The 22,403-nt window shown below is 40.2% G+C and overlaps 1 protein-coding gene across 5 annotated transcripts in view; it reads left to right on the top strand.

The window, feature by feature from the left end:
• NRP1 (neuropilin 1) overlaps positions 1-22,403 on the top strand; it is a 115,407-nt gene that overhangs the window by 85,242 nt on the left and 7,762 nt on the right. For 3 of the 5 annotated variants that reach the window (XM_058830871.1, XM_058830874.1, XM_058830872.1), the window contains exons 10-14: positions 657-988; positions 5,460-5,604; positions 8,480-8,584; positions 11,523-11,582; positions 18,706-18,837. In XM_058830871.1, the coding sequence (XP_058686854.1) occupies positions 657-988; positions 5,460-5,604; positions 8,480-8,584; positions 11,523-11,582; positions 18,706-18,837 (774 nt within the window). The remainder of the gene's footprint in view (positions 1-656; positions 989-5,459; positions 5,605-8,479; positions 8,585-11,522; positions 11,583-18,705; positions 18,838-22,403) is intronic. The other 2 variants (XM_058830875.1, XM_058830876.1) reach the window with 1 other exon arrangement.

The following is a 22,403-nucleotide window of genomic DNA, read 5'->3' on the forward strand; positions in this document are numbered from 1 at the left end:
AGAAAAATAAGATTACTGATTACTTTGTTAGGGAATTCCAAGTCATTCTATGAAATATTTTCAGATTAGATGCAGGTAATCAGAACTACTGTTACATTCTATATTTGAATTTTTCATTCCTTGTTAGCAGGTACTTCTGATTTATTTTTATCTAGGATCATAAAAAAAGCAACTATTTAGCTTCTGTGTCACCTGAAAAAGTTTGAGATATGAAAGAAATGCATTAGGAAAATCTCAAGTGCAGCAATATTTTAATATATGAAGATTTCCATTTCCATTGTCACCAAAATTAGGTAATCTGCAACCAGGTTTTGGCTAGTTTTGGAAATTTTCTCTGAGAAAATATTCACAAATTCAGATGGCCCTGCATTTGCCTTAGCAAGAAGAATAGAAAACAAGAATAGAATAGGATTTTCAGATCCTTTTGGTTCCCACCACACCAAAAATACTTGTGGTGTTTTGGTACTTCCTGCTAAAACTAGGATGTGCACGTTTGAACAAATGAAAATTATATACAAATCCAATATATTATTTTGAATATAAGAAATAAATAAGTTATTAGCTATGATAGTTGAATTGACTGACTTGTCCTGTTTCTGTTTTGGCTCTTGTTCAGAATAACTATTTAATTTATTTGGACTTTTTTTTCTCTGTAGATTATCCTTGTTCTGGGATGCTGGGTATGGTGTCTGGCCTTATTCCTGACTCTCAGATTACTGCATCTACTCAAGTGGATCGAAACTGGATCCCAGAAAATGCTCGCCTCATAACGAGCCGTTCAGGTTGGGCACTGCCACCAACTACTCATCCATATACAAATGAATGGCTTCAAATAGACCTTGGTGAGGAAAAAATAGTGAGGGGCATAATTGTCCAAGGAGGCAAGCACCGAGAAAACAAAGTGTTCATGAAAAAATTCAAAATTGGCTACAGCAACAACGGATCAGATTGGAAAATGATCATGGATTCCAGCAAGAAAAAGATAAAGGTAAGGGCGAAAACTCTGCAGTAAAGTTGAGTTTAAAAAAGTCTGTATTACATTTCTACATATCTCTGACCTTAGAAAAGGGACACGGCTGGGATGAAACCAAGTAGGAGGGCTCCAAGGGCAGAAGCCCTGAAGAAATGCTATGGGAGCTGTCCCATGCCTGAGGGCAAGAGCTGGCCTTAGGACATTTGTCTCTCTGGCAGGAAGTTTTGCTTATCCAACAGCTAGTTCAGGATTGACTCCTGGCAATGCTGGTACCTCTGTGGCCCATAATTTACTGCAAAATCCTGTGCAGTGGGATGTAAAAATCTACTCTAAAAAGCCAAACTCTAAAACTGACAGTGAACAAATTTATCTGAGAATAATTTATTTGAATTACTTTTATTTTGCTTCTTTTCTGTCAGAGCTCTAGAATGAGAATGGTGTTACTCAGCTCAATGGGGTGCCTGTTGTATTTCTCAGCTGCCTGTGGATTGCTTTGAGAGTTTCACAGGCTCTCTGTAATGATCTGATCCTAGTCCCTCCAAAAGAAAAAGATGAAGTTTTTATCATGTTATCCCATCCCAAGTGAGAAGTACTATTGTACTGTTACAAGGGAAGCATCTTGGAGGCTGCTTAGGAAGACATTTCCAGAGGAGGGCCAAATGAATTGCTGGGTTAGATTTCAAGGAAAAGAAAATTATTGTGGCCCAGAAGAGTTTCTGGGAATGTATCTGTTTTGATTTGTCTTTGGATGTATGCATTCCAGGACCTAAATTGCACTGGAGGTTTAGCTTATTTGCACTAAATCCCATTGAAGTCTTCCATCCCATTTTGCTATCACTGCTCACAAAGTGCATTTTTGCCTCAAAAGGCATGAATCTTTCTTAGACCTCCTACAGAGTTCCTTGAGGAAATGAGTAGGCATGCAGCCCTGCTCACAATTTTGGTGCTGTAGTACTGAGATGACCAGGGAATCATATACCAAAATGTGCCCTCAAAAGGCAAGTCATTGTGGTGCTTGGCAGATGGGAATCCTGGAAGTTGGTCCGTATCTCATCTGTGTTAGTTTGAAAATTAGATGTAAAAGCTGTTTTGCTGTATAGGCTCATCCATTGGAGGAACCTGTGTTTCCTTAAAGGAAAAGCTGAGTGGGCCCATGGATGTAGCTTTTCCAGGCACATTTGGTAAATATTGGACTTCATTCTCTCCTGTTTTAATCTCACTGAATATGTCTGCATTTTCTCACTTTTCATCATTTGTTTGGGGGATTAAAACTAAACGGATTCAGCCTTTGCAGTCATCTCCTTTCTCTTGTTACCATGAGTTTTGACTTCATCATAAAGTGTGAAGGGAGTGTAAATCAACAATGGGATCTTACCATTTTCTTTCTAAAATAGATGTTGTTTTGACATGTACTTCTACACTGTGGCTCAACGAGGGAAAAAAATAATGCCATATGCTTTCGAAGCAGCGCGCCGTCTGCTGCATGGCTTTCTGTTTTCTAATACAGGCACTTGCCATCATTGTCAGAAGTTAGCAGTTTGACAAGAAAACTAGTGTGCTAACTAATGCACTGAGCCCATCCTCAGCTTTCATCACCACCAGAAATTAACTATCAAGATTAATGGAATGGAGAGGGCTGGAATTCAAATCTCTTGTGGCATAATTATAATCCTTCCTAAAAAATCAATCTATTTAATAAACTTTATTCCAAAGCACAAGTCTTCTTTAAAGAGAATAGGATAAATCCCATGATTTTGGAGCCTGAGGAATTTAAAATGTTAATACTGGAATGTAGTGTTTTTAACTGTAAGTAGAGCTGGATGGGACAGGATGCTATAATGAGTCACAGCAGGAACGTGGATTAGAAACAGCCCTGTTATATGAAATGAAACACATCATTTCACTTGGATAAAGTCCTGACTTTCAATAAACAAACAACTGCATTTCAGAGAAGAAAGAGCAATGACAGGCGAAACATAACAACAGAATGTGTCCAAAGGGTGAAACATCACCTTGTTTCTTAATATGATCTTGTCATTCATGCCTGCAGCTGGTTTCACAAAGACTACCATAACTCCTTCCTCTTTGGCTGACCCAATTTCAGCTGGTTTTGAGTGTGCAAAATGTTTCCCCCTGTAGCTCAAGCACTCAAAGAAGAGAAAATCACAAATCATCAAATAACCATGCAGAACTCCATTTCAAGATTCAATTTGTATTTCTTGTCCATGGGCTTGCTTACTCAAGCTTACTCCATAAAGTCATCCTTCTCTTTCATACTTCTTTCCTCCTTCCGCTTTTTATGGGGGTAGGATGAGTTGTTTTGCAGGAGTTTTTTGCTGTTGTTTTTACAGTTCCTTTCATAATTTTCAGTACAAGAAACTTCAGAACATCCTGCCATTTGGAACATCCTTTTAAAATTTTTCTGCAATGTTTATTTTGATTTTAAAATATGTTAGGCAGATTTTTTTTCCGCTCACCATCTTCGCTCCTCTTTCATTTAACTGTTATTTATTATACCTTATCTTTGTAGAGGAGTAAAGCAATTTGTGACATAGCTTGTATAAAGGACACTCACAAAATGAAGTTTTGCTGTACACTCCTCTCTCCTTTCCCACAAAGAGTATCAGTATGTGTTTTAAATGAACAGTCAAAATTGAATCACAGGCAGCTCTGCTCTACAAAGGACAACGATTCAATGTAATTCTAGATGCCTATTGAATCCTAATGTCTATGTGTCAGTACTCCATAGTGATGTCTTTTATAAATCAGTTTTCATTATTATATGTTGCTATTAAGACTACTATTAAAAAAGGGAGCAAGGATTCCTCAGATACATGTGTCTGTCTATTTTTTACACATAAAAAGGCATTCATTCTTTTTCATATAGTAGGTAGCTTTTCTGATCATTTGCACTATATTGTTATTCAAATATAATAATATGTAATTCCATGTCAATTAGATCTGACAGGCCCTCTAGACATGAATTTGTGATAACTGTCTTCCAAGTACTGGCAGTATACTGGGTCAACCAGAATGCCCCTTGAAGCCACCTAGGAGGTGCAATTTCCCTGGGAAGTAGGAGATGCAGCATTGGTATTGAAATTATTTTTTTAGTTTAGTTGTTCACAGTCTCTATCACCATGGGCTTTTGCAACTGGCACTCTGTAACCAGTGGCTGGAATGATTGTGATCATAATGCAGATGTGTACAGTAAAAACAAAGAAGGCTTTTAGAACTGCACTGAAAATACAAGAAGCAATCCGGTTTACCTATGCTGGTTTTCTGCCTTAGGAAGTCAGGCAGCTTTTCCCGTGGCCTCTGTTTTCTCTGCCTCACACAAATAGAAGGAGTTCATTGCAGTTTGGGTTTTGTTCTCATCCAAAATGAAGGGCATCTGGTGCATTCTTCCTTTCTGTTTCACAGCTATATCTTAGAAGTATCTTATGGTAGCACTTCTAATCTTAAATTTGAACTGCAGTTCAAAGATATTTTTTAGAATTTTGCCATTTCACTAATTCATAGAAAACATGAAAATACTTTTTACTGTTATATACACTTTGATATTTTGTACTTTAGAGACTTCTGTACATAATATTCTAAAGATATTTTCTGCTATAAAATAGGGTTTTTTGTCTCTCTTGGGCAATAAAATTGTCATGCCAAGAACAGTTTCTTTGTTTAGCTGATTCCTTCTAAGGACTGATCATCTACATGGAGGCACTTGAGGTGCTGCTATAAGTACAAATTATAATGTGTTCTATATGCAAAAGATTACTGAGAAAGAGAAACTGAAGATATCAAACAAATGCCATTCAGAGTTGTATTATGTCTGAAGAACCCAAAGTGCAATTCAGAGAAGAGATTTTTTGTCTGAAATGTACATTTGCTGACCTGCCTTGCCTGTTGGATTATACTACAGTTTTGTCAGGAAGCCGCTTTCTTCTCTTTCTTCTAATTCTTCTTCAATAGCAGGCTCACTGGAAGAACTCTTGCAGCTACTGCTCCTGAAGTTTAATTTATGCCTTTTGAAATAGCTACAACTTGTGAAGCTCTGTCACTGGGGGAAATCAGATTGAAATTTTCTCCTGAACAGTTGGATTATTATTGTAACCACTTAAAAGGTGACAGGATCTTCACCTCAGCCATTTTTTTTCCCTGAGAAGTGTTGGAAATGTCACCCAGTTAAACCTCAGATCAGAGCGTCATTTAAAAACATGTCTCATTAAACACTCAGCTCTTGTTATGACCCTGATGGATTGGTTGCTACTGGGTTTATGAAAAATGAAATGCATTACTTTTCCGAGAAGCTTTAACAATGTATTTTCCATTCTCATTTAGGATAGGAATGCCTGACACTTATTAAGCCGTTAGAATATGGCCTACTGCTCACCTAATTCAAAGGCTGGGGAATGAAGGAAAAAAGATGAGTGTGGAAAATAGACTTTTTTTTTTTTTTTTAACAAGTATCATTTGTCATGCTCTGCAGACTTTTGAAGGCAACACCAACTACGACACGCCTGAACTGCGGACTTTTGAACCTGTATCAACACGATTCATACGCGTCTACCCTGAGAGAGCCACACACGGGGGACTGGGGCTGCGAATGGAGCTGCTGGGCTGTGAACTTGAAGGTAATTGCTCTGCTAGAAATGAATGCACTTTATTATTTTCATAAATACATTCTCTATTTGGTCTGCTGCTGAAGACTGCTGTGTCTGCACAGGCAGCACACTGGACTCTCGCTTTCATGGCTGCCATTAGTGCTGTTTCTTGGCCTATTCAGTTCCTCTCTGAAACATTTGAATGTGCCCAGGGCACAATTATTATTCCTTTTCCTGTTTCTTTGTTGAATCAGTGATATTCTCCACATGGTTTTCCATTCCCTTAAGCAGCCTTATGATTATACTTTTGAGAATCATAGAGCTATTAGGAGAGAATAAAGACAGGAACTTAAATTTTATGTTACCATGATATAACCCTGGAGGAGATGTTTTCCAAGAATGCAGAGGGATCTTTGCACTAAATATAGTAATTATGTGCCTCTATCCTTAAAGGACCTGAAAGTCACACCACAAACTATGGTGGGCAAAGATCACTTGACTGGACAGTGTCTGTGGTGTTACTTTTGGGGGGTAAAGGGGGCCTCTTTGTCCTTTACTAAGCTTTAATTTTGCAAGAGTATGTAGGAGATGAAAGACCAGGAAAAGCAAAGTTTAGACATTTGTCCTTGGACTGTGACATGAAGTCCGCTTTGATTTTTGTTATATAAACATAATTATTTAACTTCATAGATACCTACAGATAACACTATGTGAACTAAACAGTTTTATCTGGTGGATGATGGTACAGTGGTGAGGCTTATAAACCACATGGCTTAAAAATACACAGAATAACAAACCATATTATTTCGGGTTTCATATGACACCTCTTATAGAAGCAGCTGAGCAGGCTCCCAAGATGAATGGAAACTGCTCTACCTCCATTTCTTTCTCACCATTTCTCCCCCAAGAGGGAAGTGTGGGAGGCATTTGCTGTGAGAACTGATGAGTTCTGTGTTGTTTTTTTCACTTTAGTGATTGAATAAGTATGATTTTACTTGGCCCGGAAAGTGGGGAGGTTGGAAATACTTCTTAGTTCCCTCAGGAAGTCCTCATTTCCTGTGGGAATACTTAGTTCCTGGAGACTATTGTGCTATTTGCTCAGAAAAAAAGAAAACCCAGCACCTGCCTTATGTAAACTCACAACCTGTGGACAAAGCCCTTCAGCCACAGAGCTCCTGTAGCCACCCAGCCATCCAGGAGTCAGTCTGTGGACCACCTTACAAGAATATATTGCTCCGTGAGATGGAGGAGCCTTTGCTTTTAGGCAAACTGAAACAGCAAGTACAATTTTTTTTTCCACTAGGATGCATCTTTTCACATTTTTCTTTCTGCTGTGGTATACTTTTGATGTATGCTCACCTGTAGGTCACCCATGGACAGGTGAGGTCAATTCTCATTTGCCTGTGAGAGAAGTACAATAATGGTTAATGTATAATTGCGTCTTAAGGAGGGAGTTGAATGAAGTCATTTGAGATTTACTGAGTAAGAAGAGAGTTGAGAAAAGAAGCATGGAGGTTGGCACAGAGAGGAGTAGAAATCAGCTCTCCAGCAGTAATGAGCAAGGGCAAGCTTTGTGTGCTTGAAGCATCCCAGGGGGCCATATATGAAATGATGGCAGAGATGTAGGCAAGCTTGAGGCTATACAGGGACACAAAGATCAAGATAAGAAACTTAACTGGATGTAGAAAGCTAGAGGGATCCCCCAGAGGGGGTTTTTTAGCAATGTGGGTAACAAATGTTCTGCATAATTCATAATAGGTACAGAACTGTTTCTTTAACTAGGGATAGATTGAACCTGTAAAGCATAGGTCAGGGTCCTGAAGAGGCATGTTTTATCCCATAATATAGTTACTTCAAAAACTACCACCGCTCCTGACATTTTCAAGCCAAGAAGTCAGTGCATGTGATCTTCTGTGGCCAGCGGATGCTGAGGGCAGTAGAAGGGAAAAGAAGAATCTGCAAAAGACATACATTATTGCATAGCCTATAATGAGTGAAAAAGATTGCTAATGAAAATAACAGTAAGTGAGAAGAGACAAAAGCCTGGATCACATTCCAGGAGTGCTTATCTTAAGCCAGGGAACTATACGTGAGGCATGAAACATAAACTTAAACGTAGCACCAAGTCTCTGTGTTCTGGTTTTCCAGATGTGGTGTGCTTTGCAGATATTGGGTTATGTGTTTTCTGGCATCTTACACAAATCTGAAGCTTTTAACTGTAATAACAAAGTTCAGATTTTTACTGGCTAGGCAGCAGCTACCGGAAAGTCATCACCAGTGAGAAGCATGCAGGTGGCCGGGAGGGATGACTGATATCACTGATGTCTTATTTATTTATAACTTCAACAAAAAAACAAAAGAAACACCTTCCATGTGTCCTCATTGAGCACAAAGTGATTCCACATCTCACTGCCTTCCTGCTGCTGTTACCAGAACCGTGCTCAGACATTTCCTCTCTTACATGTGCTCTGCAGAGAGGTTTCTTCAGCAACGCGTTGGGAATTACCATCTTGCGTGTGCACCCCTCCTGCTCCTCTGCACAGGCCCACTCATTGGGACTTCAGAGAGCAATAACATTATGGTGTCTCTACACACACAGCCCTCAGGGATCTCATACTGCCTTGCCAGGCTTTCACTGTTCATTGACAGGAACAAACACCCGTCAAACAGTGAAGAGACAGTCTGGGACTTTGCTGCCCAGCTCTGCTCAGCCCTTGAGCTCAGACATGCCTCAGTGCAGGGGGCAGAACAGATACTCCCCATTCCAAGGAAGTACTAAGCAACCTGCAAAGTAGAGTTCCTTCAATCCTCAGACACAACACATGGTGCTCATCAGGATGTTACTTCCAACTGCATGCTGGATCTCCAGCACATGTTCTAACTGAGCAACTGGATTTTGTTTCAGCTCCGACCGCTGTCCCTACCGTTTCTGAAGGCAAGCCCGTGGATGAGTGTGATGACGACCAGGCAAACTGTCACAGTGGCACAGGTGATGACTACCAACTGACAGGTGCAGAAACCATCCTCATTCCATTGCAGCTTCATTGTAGCTCATATCCATCACCAGCTTAATGTTTGCACTGATTTAGCCACTCAATATTAATGGACATTAGTATGCAGTTTGTATCGTTAGTGCTGTCAAAACATGGGCATCTGCCTTTTACATATGACAATACTTTTGATTGTTTTCTCAGCTATGTAATTTTTGAAGAAAATAATAGTGACTAGATGGAAAAGAGGGCAATTTTTTGAGCGGCAATTGTGTCTAATCAAATCTTCTAATCAAACCCTCTCTTACTAAGAAGAAAAGCTGGACAATACACTTGAAATTTATTATCTGAGATTGAAGAACTTAAATTATTGCTTGGTTACATATAAGCTTCCTACCTAAAACTTAGTATAGGACTCAAATCTCATCCCCAAACCTTTCCCAGACAGAAACAAAAAACAGATTTGTTTCATCAGAGCGTACTGCCACATAATCACACAGCCAGAAATATTTTTATGAGCTTCCCTGCCTACACTGCATTACAGCCACAGAGGGGCTGATGTTCTCCAAGCTGGCATCACCAACCAAAAAATAGGAGGGGAAGATGTACCATAGACTGCATCTGGAACAGAGGAAGCTTGCTAGGTTTCATATCCTCACACTTCTGCACAGAATCATTAGTCTGAGACAGCTGACACCGCACCTCTGTGTTTTTGATCTCTTCTTGGAGGTCACTTGGTCACAAATCTCCGTGTCTGCTTGATTAGATCTATACATCTGCAGTAATTGAGCTTGTTTTAGATGCAGCGACACAAGTTATTTCATCACTGCTCCCTGATGTGCTTATCTAATAAATGTTTATTGCTTCGTATATCCATGACATAAAATAGCATTAAAATCTGGCAATAGCTGCCCAAGAGGACATTGAGTGAGCTTAGGTAAGAGATTGGATTTTTGGAATGAGCCAAGTAGAACATCAGGCAGCAGATACAAATGAAAGTGAAATTTCAATATCAAACCCTTTCTGAGCTTTGCCAATGCCTCCTGTAATTGCGTATTGCAAATCATAAATTACAAAAAACAATTCTTGAGTGGAAAAGACAGTGCACGGTCACTGTCACTGCTTTTCAAATCAGTGTCTCAGATGAACCTTATTCCTTTTGAAAACCGCCATGAAGGGATCATGATAAAATAGTCTGTGTTGTGTTAAGGTAGCTCAGAAAGCTTTCGGTGCTGCTAAACAATGTTATTTATTTATTATTCAGAAAAGAAAGAGGCACGTCAGGATGCACTAGGGCTTCCTGCAGAGTCCTGCAAAGCCCTGTAGGTAGAGACATATTGCACATAGTGGAGGCTCTGTCAGGGAAAGCAGACAGATATATGCAAGCACCTTCCATGTTCACAGTCTCTTCACTTCAAGGAGCTCAGGACTTCATCCCACATGTCCCTTAGGGAATGTTTACTGAGCACAAGAAAAACCTTCTGGCAGTTTCTGCAGGTTGTGCTTAGGGGGCAATTTATAAACTCTAAGGCAAGGGAACAGCCGCCAGCCTTCCTGAGCACCATCTCTTCTAGGGAACTGAATGTTTTTAAGTATTAATATTGAAAATTACTGCCCTGCCCTCCTACAAAAGTGCAGACACTTAAGTATAATTTATTACTACAATACCTAGAAACTCTAGGCAGTGCATGCCCAGTTGTTCTGGACACTGGGGAAATGCTGCATTGTACATATGGTGTTACTTATAACAGTAAAACACAGAGAACTGATTTTACCAATAAATTAATTGTAAACATTCTTTTCTTCCAAAATGCATAGAAGGCAAGTGTGTAAGTCTTGTGGCCCATTAAGGATAGCAGGGCAGTGCAGAGGGGATTTCATGAGTGCCTTACCCTCTGTTACCCGCTCCCAGTGCAAGCGTGGCGTGCGCGCTCTCGTGGGCGCGACTGAGGAGTCGCTTCCCTGACAGCACTTGCACATATGTGAGTACCACAGTGAAGCCTCCCTTGCAATTAACTGTAATTGTGCTGTAGGCCAAATTCCTTCCTGCTCTATTTGGACCCCATACAGAGCTACTCTATTTGCGTGGTTTATAGCATTTCCCATCAGATCATTCTCACAAACATAAAGCTGATACAGCTTGGGCATTCATTCTCATTGGAAGTCATCATAGTCATCCTTTCTATAATGTTTTAAGCACTTGCTTGCTGGAGAACAGAAAAGAGGAGCCGTTGACTGGTAATCAGCACCCCACAGTGCATTTATAATTGTACTAATTTCCTTTTTGTTTCCTTATGAATACGAGGCTTGCTTTAAAAAGTCAAGTATTTTAAAAATATCAATTAGTAAGCCTAGGAGAGGGCCATGACCCCACTCACCTCTTGTTTATCTTCATGAAGAAAAGGACAAAGGGGAGGTCCTTAATTCCTCCTTCCCTTTGAGACAGAAGTGAAACCTACCTTAGACTAGATCCTGAAGTCTGGCAATTCCCATGCACCTCTCCTGTGAGCTGATCTCAAAACACAGCTATGAAACAACATAGCCCCAGTTTTACCTCACATCCCTGATATGAGAAACAACAGGTCATGGGTAAATGAACAAAATAGTGACTGTTAAGAGGTGCCATAAAGACCAGTTGTTCACTTCCCATGTGGTTTGGAGTAAATCAGTGTCTATAAACCAAGGTCGGTCAAGGGGACACATAGGGGATGATTTAGTTGGTGTTTGCAAGGGCTCCAAAGATACACAGCTTTACTTGATGAAGAGTTCTTGTGTTCTTTTTTGATAAAGGAAACCAGACTTTTAATATCATATTTTCATGCTTAAGCTCACATATTCAGTTAGCTACATGTCTAATAAAGAGAGTAATATTTCAGGTTTATATATAGGTTATTCCTGATGACTGCTGTGTCCTTTGTTGTGTCACATGTATCATGATACGCATAATTTCTTTTCCAGGTGGGACTACGGTGCTGAATACAGAAAAGCCAACAGTAATTGACAATACATTACAACCAGGTAAAAAAAGAATTCTTATTAAAACTGCAATAAATTCTATACCCAAATTTCATGCCAGAGACAAAATAATGAATTGCAGCACTTCCTGACTTACCATTCCTTAAAGTCTCTGAAGTAAAGAAGCATCTGGTCTCTTAGCTCTGTACAGTAAATATTTTATTCCTTTCATCCACATGTAGATACAGCAGAGAACAAGATTTCCTTCTGCATCAGCAAATGCCAAGTGCTGACAAAATTAAACTAACTTAATCACACAGTGCACTGTTTAAATGTGGCATGTCAGCGACACAAAGTGTGTTTGCAAACTCCAGGAAAACAAAAACAGCCACATAGGCCCACTCACTATTTATATCCATGGTTTTACAAAACTAAGACAAGTCAAGTTTGCCAGTTTTTTCCACCAGGGAGCTGGCAGTTTTACAATATTGTTTTCTAGCAAGTTTTCTTGAAATGGGGTTACATAAACTGCTACCATGAACTTGAAAAGGGAAAACCAAGTTGTCACTGGCAGCAGGTCCTTGTTACTTAATACAATAGCTAGCAGCTTTTAAATTCCTTAGTTTGCTGCTTCCTCAGCTTTCATATAATTTTTTTAATATCCTGTACAATTTACTGGGAGCTGGGGAAAGGATGGATTTGGGCAGAAAACCTGAACTCCAAAAACTGTAAGCACCAGTTAAAAATCCTTTGAATCAATAATTGTGGAGTGGTAAAGAAGTCAGTTTTCAATTATCCCCATTTCCTCCTTTAAAGCACAGTCAGACACAGTCTTGCAAGTGATTTATTAACAGGGTGGGTAAGTGTTTAGCATTGTTTCCTCAACCATGTGACACAATCCACTCTTGCTTCAAGTGAAAGAAAGGGACTAATAATGAAAAAAATTTCCTAAAGGACACTGACGGTGTTGATCTGATTAAGAGATAGAGCTGACTTAGCTCAGATGTTGTTCCCACTCTCAGCCTGTGCATTCAGATATTGCAGAGGCCAATGCTTTTACTCTCCTCAAAATTTGTCTCCAGGGTCACCCAACTGGCTAAGTCAGCATACACTATTTTTACCTCTTATGAGCATGAGCTTTTACCTTTTATGAGCATGAGCTTGGATCATGGAGCACCAGTGCAATGAGAAACACAACAGTGAGCCAGTCCCCCCTCTTGGGACACCTCTCCACCCTCCTCTTCACAGTCAGTGCTGCCGAAGGGCTGGACGGCTGCTGCTGATCTCACCATTCTGCAAAGGGGTTGGGGATGCAGGGGAAGAGAAGATTCTGTGCAGTGGATTTAGAGCAAAGCATTCTAACTTTTATGTCTGAAATTATCTGTTAGGTTTCTATTTTGATGAGATTAAGGATTTTTCCAGTTTTTTAAACTATCTTCTTGCATTCAAGCAAATTGTAGATTTAGAAAGTGCCTCTGTGCAGTGCAGTTTCACTCCCTCCTGAGCAGTGCCAGCTGCTTTGCAGGTTGTGTTTAATCCCCTTGGCTTGGGTGGGACTCTCCAGTAACAGATTGACTGTTACTACCAGAGATTAAGATATCCTCATTTTCTCTCCTTACTTCCCTCCTGCACCACCTTTGCTTACTCTGTGATGTGCCAAGTTTTTTCTCTATTAAAAGAGTTTCTGAGGTTCTGTTCAGAGCATGCCAATGTTACTTCCCTGCATTGTGCTGGTAGGAACCGTTTCCTTCCGGGGAATAAGGGACGAGTTCACATCCCAAACTCCAGGCTCCCACATGGCAGCACATTACAAAGATCACAGATAGAGATCAGCCAGACGCTAATAAATAAGAATAAGGTTTCCAGAATTTCCAGTTTAAGACATAAAGGTTTCCAGCTGCCTCATAATCCCTCACTGAAAACCAGCCAAAAACTCCCAAAAAGGGGCAGACAGAAATTTCGCTCAGCATGGGGAAACCCCTCCTGGCATGGAGGTGAAACATTTCCTTCTGCTGAAGGGATGTGGCTGGACCCAAGTGCCATGGGGAAGCCCACGGAGCTGGGGCCATGAGGCCGGGAGCGAGTCTGCTCCATCAGCCACAAATAACGTGGTTTAAACTGCCCTTGATGTTCCATGGCTGTTTGGGGGCCCCTGGCCCTCTGCTGCCTGAGAATAAGTGCACTCTTTCAGCTCTTCTCAAGCTGAACAAGGTAGGAATTTAACACATCAAGGACTGAACCTTCAGCTTTGGCCTTAATTCCCTTTAAGGCCTGGTTTACCTTAAGGTGTTAATGCACCATGAGGTAAATGAAGAGCTCCAAGCCAAGGAGCTATTCCAAGGTGACCCTGCATGAGCTGCATGCTGCCAGTGGTGGCCACAGCAGCTTGTGCCACAGTGGCTGGGGACAGACTGACCAGCCCTCCCAGCAGCAGCGCCTGCCATGGCACAAGTACTCTGCAATAGGTGCCAGCACCATGTACCACTGTCCTACTGCCTGTGTTCAGCCTGCAAATGTCCCTAATCTTGTTATCCCAGGCTAACATGCTTGTGTGTGTCAAAGCCTGAGATTATCCTATTCCAACCAGCTTTCATACACTACAGAAACAGTAAAGAGCAAATAGCTGGAAAGCCTCTGTTTGTAAACAAGCTGTTCCATCAAGGAGTCCTCTACAGTTCATTTCAAGGGGACTGAATTGAAAGAAAATAAAAAAGAATCATGATTTCAAACTGCAAAAAATGTTTAAAGGTTTGGATATTTTATTTTTTTTTTTAAGAGAGGATCTACTTTCCTCCTCAGACTTAAAAAGATGCCTTTCACAAATCTGTCTGTCAAGGTAAAAACCTCAGTCCTCAGCCCTAAGACCTTCCAACATCTAATCTTTTTGAACACATATTTTTCAATTCTAAAGGACTATTTGAAATGCTTGTCTCTTAGCTATTTACATACAGAGCAAGCTGTTCATTTACATTACGTGCTCTCAGTGTGTAATCTGAGTCCTTTGTAAAGCAGACTGTTCTGAGAAGTACCTTGTTTTTCACACGTGTAATAGCTATTTCAGAAAAATATAACTAAAAAATCCTGAAGTTAAAATCTCTGCTAAGAAATAATTTAAAGCTAGAATAGGTCTAACTCTCATTTATGCTGGAGCAACATTGTATCAGTAAAGGGATATTAAGGCTGTTAAATTATCATTTACTATCATTTAAGATAATTCTGTGCTGCCAGCATAAATGGTATAAAAAGGTGAAATGCAAATACAAATCAGACTAAATATACTACTTTGAAGTAGTCCAAATTATGTTTGTAATTTCCTATTTTAATGTTGATTTACCCTTTGGCAAGAGCATCTTAGAGAGCACTTTCATATCATCTTTAATGCCATCATGCTTCTTCTTGCCTCTTGTTGGAAGAGTTATAAATATATGTCAAAGTCTGTGGGCCACAAAAGATTAATGGACTCACAAGAAACTCACTCAACTAGATTTTCAAATTACTTTCTTGCTCATGTGCAGTAATGGTCCCAGCTGTGAGCAAGATGTGGTCAAAAAGTACAGCTGTTGGTTATTCTTTGCGAGGATAAATCTGTTTTAATTCAGTATCACGTACCCTACGTTTTGAAAAAGGCATATGGGATTTCGTCACACCTCCCTCCCAGATTCTCATCTGAGCTGCTGCTATTTGGTTACATAATAGCTGGTTTTCTTTGTCCTCTCATTACACACAAACTCAGAGATCAATCACCTATTGGCAGGAGAATTATCCTACCATGGGAATGGGCCAGCACTGCAGAGGGAGCCCAACAATTGCTACTTGTCCCTAGTTTCCTTCCTTCCACCAGAGCTGCCAAGCTATGGTTCAAGGACAAAGAAGAGGACACATTGCCTGTAGCCTGCTGTGAGCTACTGCATCAGCCCCCTGGGACCTTTAATAGAAGGGCTGAACTAGTCTGTCTTTTCAAATCCATTCAGATCCATTGTCCATACTGAACCATAATGAACCTATCCTGATGCTACAAGTGTCCATTATTAATTGGCTAGTAGGCCTATTTTTCCTTTTTTATGGGTCCCTGGAAGAAGCACTGGAAGAGACATAAGAATAGGCAATAAGAAATGGCATGTTTAAGAAGCTCATAAAATAAGAGCACTCTGAAATACCTTGCCTTTGACCTTCAATCCCATTGCTGTGATTGTCTGAGGAATATAGTAACACAGTAACTTTTGAGAAAGGAATAGGAACCCAGCAAGAGACAGCTAGCTGCGTGCAGGTTACTGGTCAAATTCTCCTCAGTTTCAGTGGATTCTACTTCTGCATGGAAAACAAGTTCATTTTTATGCTGCACCATGATTCTGAAGCCAAGGAACACAGGCATGGCAAAGCATATCAGACTTAGGCTCTTTGCCAATTTCCTGGACTATATATTTCAAATGAAAGTGTAAGAAAGTATTTATTAGAAGGAGCTGTGAAATCTAACTCTGTTTTGAAACTCTCCTTTTGATCCCAGAGTTCAGAACTGTCATCAGAGCATGAAGTAAAAGGTTTTTGTCACTTCCTGCACTTTAGAATTAACAATTAAATTCTGGATGTTTTCCTTATCCATGTCAGTGTCCAGTTCTCTTTGAATTGTGTTCAATCTTAGCAGCATTCAAGGGTGCAAGTACCACTCACATCATATGAGAATTTTTTTCCTTTGATCCACATTGAGCTTCACTGGATATCTCACATTATTTAGGCTGTGAAATGGAGAAACCAGAATATTGCTCTGTTCTGTGTCTCTGGATTCATCACTCATTTACATACTTCTCCTATGTATTCTGCTATTTATTTTTATTCAGAGTTGAACAATACCAGTCCTATCAATGTCTTTGTGCTATGTGCTCATTTATACTGTGTGGTATCTTCAGATGGATGTGATCTATCTACCACTGTTCTCCTTTCTTGTGGTTTGAATACCACACAGGCTATCACTACTTTGCATGATATAATCTTTCGTGATTAATAAGATTAATTTTGTTCTACGTTTTCTAAAACATTTTCTGAAGTTCTGTCTCATGGCTCTGATGTCAAAGCCATGCAATATAGCTCTCCCTAGGAACCTCCTTGACAATGAAAGGCGATTTTTCACAATCTTAAAACTCTTTAATTCATTGGAATGTCACTCTGTTTCTTTTAAAATCCCCCTTGATTTTCAGATGTCCCCTTTTGGGCAAGATGTCTTTGATCATGGCCCCATTGTCTAGAAAAAAAATACCTCATATACTGAAGAAAGAGACATAATGGATTGCCTTTCTGCACTCGTGTGCATAGACTGAGTTCTGCTTCTTCAACATTTTGAGCCCAAAGAGAGATTATTCACCACAATCTGCTTTTTTCCTAGAAAGGGCGAGGGTGCTCCGGGAAACATCTTTCCTCCACACTGAATTCCTGTGCCAGACATTATCTGTTGAATTCATTTGTTCCCAACGAGGATGCTGCGTTCGTGCCAATGCAGAGTAGACCCCTCTGGAGGCCAGCAGGAGAGAGGGGGGAGGCAGGCAGGATGGGGAGGATGAAAGAAAGGAGTGAAGAATGAGGGCTCAGTGCAGAGAGACACCACAGCACAGCCAGGGCACTGACAGGCAGAGCACAGGGGCAGGAGTTCCAATAGGCTCAGATGTCTCTGCTGACAGAATGAAATTTTCTAGGGCCCAGAGAGGAGAGGACACGGTGGCTGCAATGCAGGAATCCAGTGAGTTGAGAAAAAACTGTGTCTGGGAGCAGAGGCCTGCCAAACAAGGACACAGCAAGCAAGGAGAGAATGATAGATGAACCCTTTTTATATCCCTTCTGTATCAACCTACTCACCTGAGGTTTTGTGTTGTTCAAATTATTACTCTAGTTTACCTTCCATTAAAATTTGGGTTGTGAGTTCAAAAGCCTTACCAGTGTTCCCTGGCAGCTCAGTATGTGGAGGAGGTCTTTGCCTCTTCAGACTGGAAGAGCTCCACTTCAAAGGTCTGGCCAACTGCAGGTCTCAACACACTTCCCATTTTTCTCATTATTTTCCCACAATAAACAAGCACATTCTAGGGGTTGCATTATCTTTTCTGGCTTTTTTTATTAATAATGGGCAAGAAACACAATTCTTCCCCGAGAGCTGATATTGATGGAAGAGTCCTTTGTTCTTAGTTCATACTTGCACAAAGCATCTCATTAAAGTAAACCAAAGTTATTCCTTTAATAAGGAATGAGTCATGCCTGAGAAAACACTCCAAGATTTGGTCACATTGCTGTTGGGAGGGTATTGGTCTACTGGGAATTGTCACTGCTCAAGGTGAGATAAAAGTTCATACCAATGGGGTAGGAACGAAATGCTCAAAAGATCTCAAACTGCTTCTGAAAATAAGAAATGCAAAGGATTTATATGCTATCTTTGTATAATCTTTCCATTGAAATTCCAAGTTCTATTGAAGAAAATAAGCTACAATGTATTAAACCTTTGGGCAGAATTGAAAAGAAGCTGAAAACAAGATATGATCTCATCCTGACCATAATACCAGACTTCCCTTATTTTACGCAGGGCTTGTTTTGAAGCTTATTTTGAGTTCATTTGGCAATCAGCCACATTTGTCCCTTTTCCCTCTCAATTTGTTCATTTCAATGCTGCCATCTTGTGGGCCTACTTAGCTGTCTGGAAGATGCTGAAAAAATTCCTTATTGAAGCCAAGAACTGTAGACTTCACCAGAAATCCTTTCCTGCCAAGGACATTCTATTAATGTTTCTGGTTGTTCTTATTTTTGTCCAAATCTCATTGTGAATTGCAAATTGTGGCACCATTACAGTGCAAAGAGATATTGACAACCAGAAAATACATCTGTTTAGTAGGCCAGAGCTTTCTTTATGAGTCTGATATGCTGCGATGCAGTTATCAGATAATGTGGGTAAATCAGAAGAATTAATCTAACCATAGAAAAAAAAATCCCATAATATGGGTCATAAAGAGACAAGAAGCAACCACATCTTTTTCAAAAAATAATGATTTTTCATCTCTTTCCCAGGAGAGCTATTCTTGCTATGGCTTCTCAGCGTTTCAGGGAGGAATGGTTCTGTTGATGGTCAAATGTATGCATTTGTTTTGAAGTACAAAATCTGAACTATGCAATTAATAATCACATTTCATCCCCACTTTTCCATCTTTCCTTGCAGAGCTGCCACTATACAACTGTGGCTTTGGCTGGGGATCCCAAAAGACTTTGTGCCAATGGGAGCATGACAACCAGGTGGATTTAAGATGGGCAATCCTGACCAGCAAAACTGGGCCGATTCAAGACCACACAGGTAATCATGAGTTCATGATGTAGCTGTTTTACATGGGATGAGATTGTTCTGTGTAATACCAGCATCTTCCAAAATCACAGGAGAGTGAATTATACCTAAAATACATAAAGTCACAAAGACGGTTCTCTAGTAAACCTAATCCATTACAGGTAATCACAACTGAATGTAATTGGCCTTTCTGTTGGGGAAAGCAGAGATTGTTTCTTGTCAGGACTGAAGATATTCACTTCCCCTGACTTGCCTTTGGGTAATCATCACCTGGGGTAGAAAAATACCTGAATGACCAAATATTTTACAAATATCACTGACCAACTAATACAGTCAGTCAGCTAATGACCTCGCATTATTCCTGTTTGTAGTTACAGGGACTACCCACCACAGGAAATTATTGTATGTAAGTGAAACTTCCCAGATGGGTGCGTTACCACGCCCCTCTCCTTTCCAGCAGGAGTTGGAGATTATAGCCATCCTCTGCTCACAAGCATTTTGTCAAGAAATATCACCCTGGGGAATTGATTGGTTTGTTTTGTAGTAACTAACTCATAGCTCAGCATAATTAGGCAATAAATTTGCTGCAGGCTAGTGGAAAAGGGAGGGCACTGTGTGACCTGCACAGCCTCTCACTTTAGTGTTCTTGCTTGCATACGTGCAGATTAATCAAATGGGTTGAGATGAATTCCCCTTCCCACTTCTGCTACCCTTTGCTTAATGAGAATGACAAGGAAATTAGACAAAATTGGACTTTTTAAATTCTGAGACACTTTCAATTGAATCTTAAGACAAGTACAGTAGTTTCAGGGGAAAAAAAACTTGTAATACTTTGACTATAAATGGCATTGTACAAATAAATGGCATCAAATTAACTAAATGCAGTTAGCTGAAGTGAAGGCTGTAATGGTGGAAAAATTGATGTAGAGTAAAGTGAAATGGCTCAGTAGGATCTGACATTGAAAGGAGGTTAAAAGCTATGTTAGCCAGAGACTGACAAAATCTAAAAGGCATGCATAAGTAAAGCTCTAATTAAGACAATGAAGACAGAGTTCCTGACCTGGCACTGCAATAATATTCTGAAAATGAGAGCTATCTGCACTTTGCCATCAAGGATTATAGAGAGAGAACCTGTCTTCAATCAGGAGATGAAGAAATTATATTCTTCAAATGAGATTTTGTTGTTTCCACTGGGCCCTGCTAGTACAGAAAACTTATTTGTTCCATGAGCTGCAGCTTTAGTAAATCTTACAGGCAGTCCCTTTTTCTTCTTCTGCACTTTGAATATTTTCCAAAATTTTCCTTGAACTCTAAGAGCACCTTCACCTGCCAGGTTCACAACTCACCTGCCAGCTTGCACAGAGTGGGGTGGGTCTGAATGGCACTGATGTCCCAGACAAACCCTCAGCTGCACAAGGCCACTTTCTGTGCTGGGAGAACCACAGTGAGCAACTCCCAGGCATATCTTTCTCTCAGACACGTGTAAAGCTGAAAAGTATACACAGAAGTAATCTTCAACAGCAATTGCTTGAAGACAGCAGGATACACTGGATGTCACTTCAAATTATATATCTTGTGATGAAATCTGGCCAGTGTTAGGTCTTCCAACTCAGACAGCCATCCTAATGCTGTGATTATTTTCCTTTTTTCCTCCCTCTGGATTTCCCTATTACCATTCTTTGATGAGATTTGCACATGTTGTGCTGCTCTGCACAGAAGCAAAGTTGGAAAGAACATATAGACATAAGCATTCCTTAAGAAGCTGGACAAGATGTTACTGCAGGAAGACAGAAAAAAAAAATTAAAAGCCTAATTCTTTTTACAATTTGGTATCATCTTCTCCTATAAACATGCATATTGGGCAGGATATCTCCACTGCTCACAGAAAGATGCAAAGAAAAGAAAACCCCCTTGTCTCATGTTAGAAGAAATAAATTTGTTTCTTATTTATTAGGTCTAGCCACTGGATTTAACCCACTCCATTCTTCATTCCTGGTTCCCATCTCCATACTCTGTCCTTCTTATGCTCATCAGAGTAGCAATGCTCATCTTCCTGTCTTCATTGGTGCAGGTCTATAGCATTGCAATCCAGCGAGTCTCAATTATACTGTTTCACATGAAATTCAAGGATGTTATGTATAGGCAAAGACCAATGCTGATAAAGCACCACCCTTCTAAAACACCTTCTTTTGCCTCTTTTTACTTTTCTTTCTTTTAAGTGTTAGTATAAACAGTGATATTTATGCTTATTTCAGCAATATTTGAGAAATAGTATTTCTTATTATTACTTTTATCCTTTCTACTCTCAAAAGGATGATGTCAGGAAATGCTGACTCTATCCTTTTGTGTGAGCGCATTGCACATGCAATCTATTCATACACACACCAGGATGAGCTTCGTATTTTTCCACCAGGACTCTGCAAAGACACTGTTCGAAAGCTGACTGGAATGGATGTGTGACTGATGTAACTCAGAAGCACTTCTCTATAGTCAGTATCTTACTTAGCAATTTTCTGTTACCAAACTAATCACACTCCCACATGCTTCTCTCTCAGCATGATTAAAAAAGTAAGTTTCCAAGTTAAAGGTATTAGGTGTTCAGATTTCAACATGTACAAATCCATTATGCCCTTGAGAAAGTACCATCTATAACCTTACTCTTTCAAGAAAGGGCTCACAAATATATAGAGCCCAATATATTGTTACAAAAATCGAGGGCATAACTCTGACACCATCTGTGACAATGCTCAGCCTCTATTTGGGAACATTCTGTAAATCTCAGTTCTGATCCCTGACCACGGCTGTTCAAAGCCATTTCACCCTTCAGCATTCTTCCCATTCTAATCTCGCCCCTTGAGCACAGGTTACTTCGAACAGAGATTTATTTTTTTTTTAATAGCTCTTTGCACAATTAGCATCGAGTAAGCCCCAGGGATTTCTCTTAAGCCTGCTGAACCAGGGCTGGCTGTTTTCAGGAGGTGTACACTGACTAATGGAGCACATAATGCTGTCTCACCAAACATGCTTGTGCCTCCTTCCCTTAGCAAAAGCAAATGCCTTGTGTGTTTCACGTGGTGAGCAAGTTGTTAGGGTTCATTTTTGGCACAAAACATCCCAGTGAACAGCAGAGGAGATGGCCAAAAGAAAGTGTAGAATAACAGAATTGCTTGGGCTGGACAGGACCTTTAAAGGTCATTTAGTCCAACCTCCCTGCAATGACCAGGGACATCTCCAAACCTGACCTTGAATGTTTCTAGGGATGGGGTATCTGCTTCCTCTCTGGACAACCTGTGTCGATGATTCACCGCCCACCAAATTTCTTCCTTATATCTAGTCTGAATCTCTTTCAGTTTAGAACAATTACCCTTTGGGCTGTCACTATGGGCCCTATTAAAAAGTTTGTCCTCGTCTTTGTTATAAGTCCCCTTTAGTGGCTGAAAGGCTGCAATAAGGTGTCCCCAGAGCCTTCTCTTCTTCAGGCTGAATAACCCCAAATCTCAGCCTTTCCTCATAGGAGAGATACTCCAGCCCTCTGATCAGCTTTGTGGCCCTCTTCTTAAAGCATATCAGCTTTCCTA

The sequence above is a fragment of the Poecile atricapillus genome, chromosome 2 (genome assembly GCF_030490865.1).
Source record: "Poecile atricapillus isolate bPoeAtr1 chromosome 2, bPoeAtr1.hap1, whole genome shotgun sequence".
Classification (NCBI taxonomy): domain Eukaryota; kingdom Metazoa; phylum Chordata; class Aves; order Passeriformes; family Paridae; genus Poecile; species Poecile atricapillus.